Genomic DNA, 8,228 nt, shown 5'->3' with positions numbered 1-8,228 from the left:
TAAAATTGGAATCAATTAACCTGATGTAACCAGGCTGAGGAGGGGCTGTACTCACATGGGTCTGTAGTGGCCCAAGTGGCGTGAGCAGGCTAACCTGTAGCATACACAGCCAGCCAGTGTTATGATGAAGGCTAGCATCATCCCACCCAGGAATGTGCCAGTGTGGAACTGGGCTTCTGTGGACTGGTATATTGTGCTGCTGGGGATAATACCTGCGTTTGGCAAAACAACAGCAAATAAACTATTTGTTTATTTATGGCCCAGTGGTCTGTAAAAACAACATGCAGTAAATGCAGTAAAGTCAGAAACCAGGCTTGTATTATTCTGTAGTAAAGCCATTAATAGGACAATGGAAATGCATTTTGGCCCAAATACTTATAGCAAATACCCAGTTCCAAAATGTGGTTTGAAATATGGAAATGTAAAAAATATTTTTGTACTTAAATTGATTAAATGTTTTTAACCAGTCTTTGTGGTTATTTTTCTACTTTTTCAGTATCTCCGGTGAAACTTTTAATTGTAAACATACATCTGCTTTGTTTTATTTTTAAAAGTTTTGTGTTGATGCTACTATGTTTTAAAGGAACAACAAGGCAATTTTCCAGTGATTCTTCTTCATGTTATGAAACAACCATTATACTAAGACCTAGTCGCCTGGATGTTTCAGAAATTCCATAATAAATTATTTTAAACATGGCTGCCTCCATGTGTGGGATCTACTCTATTAAGCATACACTGGTTCATTTGAAGAACTACAAAGTAATCTGATTCTTCCTCTCATGTGAGCTGCACTTTTTAGATAAATAAATAAATACTTTAATAAATATCGGCTACTTTTTGATGGTACAAAATGACTTATTGTTCCTTTAAAATTCCTGATTGTGCCTTTAAGGATAAAATGACATGTCCCATGATTTGGTTTGTAAATTCTATTATAACCTACCAAACGACACATTAGCTCGTGTGTGGTCTGAATGTACGTGAAAGGAAGACAGCAGTTTGGGTAATACCTGCTGTAGGAACTGGAGTCTGAGTTGGGATCACTGTTGGTGCAGCTCCCGCTCTCACTGGTCCAGGCTGGGATATAGAGTCATGGTTTGAATGGCCGGCCATAGTTGCAAAAGGCTTTTTAGTGGGGAAATGTGTTGCTGTGCTGTCTGACGTGCTCCTGTTGTCTGAGTGGTGGGAAGCTGATAAATTTGAATATCAGACAAACATTAAAAGGTTTGCCTAATCGCAGATTTGGCCTACGGTCGCCTACACTGACTTCGAAGTACAGAGAACATAAGAGTTCCAGACAATATTATAGTGATTTTGATCAACGTGTCGAAAAAACTTCAGTTTGCTGCTGGGACGCCATACAAACTATGTACACGTAGGCTAGTAGACTATACAGAATGAGACATGATTTGCGTTAAGCAGAGAGCAACACGCTGCCAGAAAAGGACATCTTTCTTAAACGCACTAGTAGGGAAAACAGACTTACCATGCGTCTCAAAACAAACGATACAGCCGATCATTAAATATGCTCTGATTTTCATTCTCATCACGAACGGATGACGTTTGCACAGCTCTTGGAATGTGCGCAAGTCATGTTCGGAAAGGCGCTCGCGTCATCAGAGCGCCAGTGCGTTGTTTTTTAGTTTAGTTTTCAAATGCACAATATTATGCGAGTGAATTTAATCGTAAAAATCCTACTTTTTAAAGCATCAGCTGGAATTTTCCAACAGATCATTGCGCCGATTCCAAATTTAGTCGGTTTCAGGGGTCATACACTGGAGCTCGCCCATGAATAGACGGGATTGTTAGGTGCACTGGTAGTTAGTGGAGATTTGCAGTGTTTTAATGATATTCAAATAATTCATACGATTTATTGGAGAATTACAGAACAACTGCTGCACACCAACAGATCTGTATGTCATAGCCTATACATGAGAAATTTCATATTCGTAAGGTCAGACGATCGTTTCAACATGTACATTCTTAATTTTTAAAAACACTGCCAATGTGTTTAGCCTGCATCTGCACTCTAATTAGCCTATATACCTAAACGTTCAAAGAATCTAAGAGAACAAGACTGCTTTGCCACTTGGTGTTTAATGCGGTAATTATAGTTTACCACACACTGCCACTGTGTACCATAGGTTCTGATGGACAAACTGATATAAAATATATTACCTGTTTATCCCATGGTGAAATCAGGGCAGCATTATGGACAAGTGCAATTACAAAACATACAGCACAACAAACTTCCATGCCATTCCTCCCCCACACCACCTTCTTTTGGAATCTTGTGTGCGCATCTAAAATGAACGTGCGTGTACTTATCTCAAACCAAAACTTCTTAGAATATCCAAAAGGTCATTTATACATATTATACAGACTATCGAAAATAAAACAGCTCTGCTGAAATCCAAATGATTGTGTGCATGTTATATGCCCCTTACATAAAAAGAAGTTGTGAAGAGATGTTAAGGTAAATAAAACACTGTACTGAAGTTGGAAGAGGCTTCAGTAATCAAATATGTACAAGTGGCAAAATGCTTTGCAAAGAGCATAATGTGCTAACTACGGCTCATCTGATACACCCACAGGTTAATCTGGCCTACTCCTGTGCTTCACAGCTGGACAGCCTATAGTCACAATAGATGTCTTTTTTTAAATCAGTTTCAGTCTGACCATAAAGAATCAACATACAAGTTACCCTAGTAATGGTATGATAGCATCATTTTGGCCTCTTCTAGACCAGCAAGACAAACAATGATTAGTTGTGACAATGAGGGGAAAAAAAAAAAACCCTTTCAGTCACAGGCTGTGACACTGGACTCCCCAAAGTTCATCCTTTAGCACAGGATGTGTGTCCAGCCCGGCACCTTTGCTCCGCTGTCCCAGGTAGGGCCTACATCTCATCCAGACCGTAGTCCTCCTCTGGGAAGTCTCCCACAGTCACAGACATGGGCTTCACAAATGCACCATACTTTGGCTCACACTCAAAGTAGCGCTTCCCATTCACACTGAAATGGGGACACACACGTCAACATGAGGAATCTGTGCTACCTCCACAGACTATGGAGTACAGACTGTGTAAGTGCTTTGTTGAAGCATATAAAAATAGCAGAAGTACAATGGAGATGAGTTTGGCAGATACTGACCAGCCATCGTTTTTGCCAAGTGGCTCGTCATACTTTACGCCTACCCAGTAGCCTGGTTTGAAGTCTGTCATTCCTAAGGATAGGGGGATGGACAATAGGAAATGTTTGTAAAATTCAAAGTTTCAAACTATGTTATGGTGAAACATTTTGTCTCATCTCGGCTGGCTGGGCTTTTCTCCTCCCAGTTCGGACACACAAATTTTACAACTACCAAAAGAACTGCTGACACTAGTATTTTGGGAAAATCCTCACCAAAGTTTGGTTTCAACAGGGATGAGGTTTTAGATCTCATCATTTTGATGAGAGCTACAACTGAGCAACAAAATTATGATTTTGGGAACTTAATTTTGAAAGCCTAATAAAATCACATAATCCCCTGGCCAATATTCAACTAGGCCACACAATTGATTGTACATTAGCATGAAGACAAGCTTCAGACGGACTCACCCACAAACATAACTGTGCCAATCTTTGTGGGCTGCCCAACGACCTGAACCTGGCAGCGCTTGCCAACGGTGATTGAGGCTAATGCAGCTTTATTTTCCGCCTCCTTCTGCGCAAGTGTCTCCTCACGCATGGCCACATACTCCTCGTTGAAGCGCCCAAGCTTCATGTTTTTCTTGAGGTTTCGCAGTGAGTCTAAGGAAAGTCAGTGGCAGACAAGGTGTATTGCAAAGTTTAATGTGCAAATGGCTGAAGACTGAAAATGTGGTCAAGCAAACTTCTATGAGGATATTGGGGACAAATCAGAACATTAACAAATGTGTGAAGTATTATTCTTAGAAAAGGAAACATCAGGAAGATTCACATATAAATTCCCAAGGATGAGATTAACACAGACAAGCTTGAGAATGCAGCAGGTCGAGTAGACAGCATTTTTGTACAAACTGATATTGTATAACCAAGCAATCTTTGTGACAACACAACCCTTTACATGAGATGTCTTACACATTACCTGCTCGCTTCTCATATGCATCTTCAGAGATCTCATATTTCTCAACCTTGGACAAATCGCTGAAAGCTCCAGTCAGAGAACCACTGCGATCGATCACCTTTGGTTACAACATAGAAGAATATCCAAACTAGTAATTAACACAAACTAAAAAAAAAAAAAAAAAGAAAATATAAAATTGTCGTTTATTTGTCCTCTTTCTAAAATCACATCAAGTGTGTGGCTTATGTTTATCAGGCACACAAAGCCTGCAATCACTTGTAAAGAGAATTACTCTGATTACTTATAAAGTAAAAGCCAGGTCAAAAGAACATTTTTCCAATAAAGCTTTACCCTTGTGACAACATTCTCTCAGCACCGCCTGGACTCACATGTATTCTGCAGTCATCATCTACAGGGTAGGAACCCAGCAGTGTGTCATTATCATCAAGACTCTGCAGAAACTTGTCAGAAGTACTGAACAGCTGAAGGTCCATAGAGGCAGCAGGGCAACCTATGACAAGCTCCAGCTTGCTCTGAGGAACAAACGCACACAACATAGTGGCACAAAAATACAATAACAAGGAGGTGGCAAAAATCAACATAAAATTCTGTTATAAATGCCCAATATACTCAGAGTAATACTGAAACAGATGTTGAAACATTCTGGTTTCCTTAACCTATGGGTACAGAGAAGCTGGACAGAACAGTTAAAGGATGTGCATGTGTCTAACTTTAAAATAGTGTTGTTTTTTTATTTCCAGATATGGTGTGAATAATGACATTTTCAAACAAAGAACACTCCTAGCATGGTAGCTACCCAAGCTAGATAACTCATTCCAAAAGGATGAAGTACCTTGAACTCTGCGATTGTGATCCCTCGGTTAAATCTCCGGTTCACCTCGAAGGAGCTGAGGGTGCTGGTCAAGCGCACAGACACCGTAGGACTGCTGACCACTGTCACGCACTCTTCCATCTTCCTGTTGCTAAGCACACGGCTATCTGGTCTGGGATCAATGTGGCCGGCTTCCTCTTTCACTTGCTGTTTAAAGTGGAAAAGTACAAAATAAGCAAACTCAACCAAGCTGCCAAGGAAATCTCTTCTAGATAAATGTCAAAAAGCAAGACTTACTAATTAGACAACAAACGCCGTTAAAAATAACACCTGCTTGCTAACTGGAAGTTAGCTAACCTAGCTAGCTTAGCCAACCTCTACGCGTGACAAGACTTACCAAACACTTTCACACCTTTGTAAATTTATTCTGGAGTTCGTCCTTATTAAAGCCCACAAATAAAGCGAGCGAATTCTTATATCGTAAATGTTGTAGATAGCTGGGTAAAATCAGATGACTTGAAAACAGACCTTCCACAGGCCACGCCAGCGCCCACTTCTGGAATATTCTGCCCACCCACTCCAGTGTTGATCCAATGAAAATAAACCGCAAGGGCGGAATAGAGAGTTGACCAATAGAACATTATGTTACTTTAAGGTCTCAGTGTGCTCGAGCTAATCCTGTGTTACATTTACTCAGAAATGTAAATCCAATCAGATTGTGTTTTACTGGATAAAAGATGTACCAGAATCTCCCTGGAGAGACGCCACCAAATTCTTCCACACGAGGGTGCTTACGAATAAAAGGCATGGCATTTTGATATAGACACCATCGATTGATAATTCAACTTTCTTTTACCATTTGTGCTCCTTCCTTAATTGGTTGGCGATCTAAATTGTAAAATAAATGAGGCTCAGTAAATCAGTTAAAAACATTATTGCTTATATTACACACACACACACACACACACACATTTTATATATTATATATACACACACACACACACACACACACACACACACACACACACACACACACACACACACAGCCTGGCCAAAAAAAGGGTCACACACTAATATTTTGACTTTAGCTTTGATTATGGCACGCATTCGCTTTGGTATCGTTTCCACAAGCTTCTGCAATGTCACATCATTTTATTTCTGTCCAGAGCTGCATTAATTTTTCCCCAAGATCTTGTATTGATGGGAGATTTGTACCACTGAGCAAAGTCTTCTCCAGTACATCCCAAATATTCTCAATGGGGTTCAGGTTTGGAATCTGTGGTGGCCAATCCATGTGTGAAAATGATGTCTTGTGCTCCCTGAACCACCCTTTCATAATTTGAGCCCGATGAATCCTGGCATTGTCATCTTGGAATATGCCCGTGCCATCAGGGAACAAAAAATCCATAGATGGAATAATCTGGTCATTCAGCATATTCAGGTAGTCAGCTGACCTCATTCTTTGGGCACATAACTGCTGAACCTAGACCTGACCAACTGCAGCAACCCCAGATCATAGCACTGCCCCCACAGGCTTGTAGGGTAGGCACTAAGCATGATGGGTGCATCACTCCAGCCGCCTCTCTTCTTACCCTGATGAACCCATCACTCTGGAACAGAGTAAATCTGGACTCATCAGACCACATGACCTTCTTCCATTGCTCCACAGTCCAATCTTTCTGCTCCCTTGCAAATTAAAGCCGTTTTTGCCGGTTAGCCTCACTGACAAGTGGTTTTCTTAAGGCTACACAGCTGTTAAGTCCCAGTCCCTTGAGTTCCCTTTGCATTGTGGAATGCTCTTGCTTTCATTATTAAACATATCCCTGATTTCTACTGTTGTTTTTCTATGATTTTATTTCACCACACATTTAAATGATTGCCGATCATGATCATTCAAGATTTTTTTTTCCGACCACATTCCTTCCTCGAAGATGATGTTTCCCCACTGTCCTTCCACTTTTTAATAATGCGTTGGACAGTTCTTAACCTGATTTTAGTAGTTTCAGCAACTTCCTTAGATGTTTTCTCTGCTTGATGCATACCAATAATTTGACCCTTCTGAAACACATTAACATCTGTTCCACGACCACAGGATGTGTCTTTCGACACTGTCGTTTAACAAATGAGAAGCTACTCAATCACCCATGTAGTAATTATCCAATGGGAGGCTCTTACCTATTTGCTTAGTTAAATCCAGGTGGTGACTTTTTTTTTTTGGCCAGGCAGTGTGTGTGTGTGTATATATATATATATATATATATATATATATATATATATATATATATATATAAAGTGAAAACATGACTAGAGCAAAATCCTACTAGATACTATTATACTTTGAAAAGATTGGTGTTTGTAAGTTAGGTGGACAAGTGTGCACAGGCACACATAGATCAAAGGCTGCCTGCTCCAGAGGTGCAAAGGAGCATGGGGGCAGGGGGTTGCACCCATCCACCCACAGTCCCTCACTGCTCTCTGTCTCCACCCATGGAAGTGGAGTTTACATTCTTCAGAAGGATGATATGGAGGTGCTAGGTCCTGCTTTGTTTCCTTCTGTCAATATGTCTCCAGGTGTACATGTCACTGTTTATATGTTAAAGTCTTCATTCACCCTGTCTACTCAGCATGCAAAGCTGAAGCACACATACAAATACACAAACATGCACACACGCATATACATACACCCACATGCAAAAAGCTTTTTGTTATCTTTGTACTCATAGCATGCTTGTAAAACAATGATTTTATTCCTAATATATGTCATTTGTATTTTCTAGGCAATGTACAAGCAAAAGGTAATTTTCCAATTTGGGTGGTTTATACACTGCAGCATCGAATTTGAACTTGGGAGATGGCTGACAGCAGTGTCACTGACTTTCTAGTGATATTCTTGGAATCACCACATTATCCTATTGCTCATTTTCAAACATGTAACAACTAAACAACTATAACAATAGCAAACAATTTTATTAGCTGTTAGTTTTAGCTTATGAAATAACAGACTAAACTACTGTAGAGTTATTCTTGATCAGCTTCAGTTAGCTCTAAAAACACCACATGGTCTCCATGTTGTACTTACGCTTGCATACCTGCTATGCAACGAAACGCTTTCCATATGTATTAAGTTGTTAGTTGCAGTGCGCTCCGTTTAACTATTAGCCACATACTACTGGCAAAATGTACAGTGTGGGGTTTATTCATTTAGCCTATTTAGTTTAACCTTTAATTAAACAGGCCACCCCCAACAGCAGAAGTCGGTCTAAGATTATTAGATATTGCACAGTGTAAAAACTTCGACTGAGCAAGCATT

The 8,228-nt window shown here is 40.1% G+C and overlaps 1 protein-coding gene across 1 annotated transcript; it reads right to left on the bottom strand.

Annotated features, from left to right (window-relative positions):
- Window positions 1-1,821: 1,821 nt before the first annotated feature.
- Window positions 1,822-5,485, bottom strand: tbcb (tubulin folding cofactor B). The gene is made up of 7 exons (XM_027012757.3): window positions 5,316-5,485; window positions 4,940-5,125; window positions 4,476-4,619; window positions 4,108-4,204; window positions 3,600-3,791; window positions 3,153-3,225; window positions 1,822-3,014 (listed from the first exon to the last, which is right to left on the bottom strand). Exons 2-7 carry the CDS (start codon window positions 5,057-5,059, stop codon window positions 2,900-2,902), a joined length of 741 nt encoding a protein of 246 aa, XP_026868558.1. The 5' UTR covers window positions 5,060-5,125; window positions 5,316-5,485; the 3' UTR covers window positions 1,822-2,899.
- Between the last annotated feature and the right edge of the window lie 2,743 nt (window positions 5,486-8,228).

This window comes from Electrophorus electricus, chromosome 6 (genome assembly GCF_041902795.1).
Source record: "Electrophorus electricus isolate QZ-2024a chromosome 6, ASM4190279v1, whole genome shotgun sequence".
NCBI classification, from domain to species: domain Eukaryota; kingdom Metazoa; phylum Chordata; class Actinopteri; order Gymnotiformes; family Gymnotidae; genus Electrophorus; species Electrophorus electricus.
This window is presented reverse-complemented; position numbering and strand designations above follow the sequence as displayed.

Coding starts and splice junctions, on each gene's coding strand:
- tbcb (XM_027012757.3), bottom strand. CDS start 5,059: ATGGAAGAGTGCGTGACAGTGGTCAGCAGTCCTACGGTGTCTGTGCGC. Junction 4,205..4,475: donor ATGATGACTGCAGAATACAT/GTGAGTCCAGGC, acceptor TTGTAACCAAAG/GTGATCGATCGCAGTGGTTC. Junction 3,226..3,599: donor TGGCACAGTTATGTTTGTGG/GTGAGTCCGTCT, acceptor CCCTATCCTTAG/GAATGACAGACTTCAAACCA.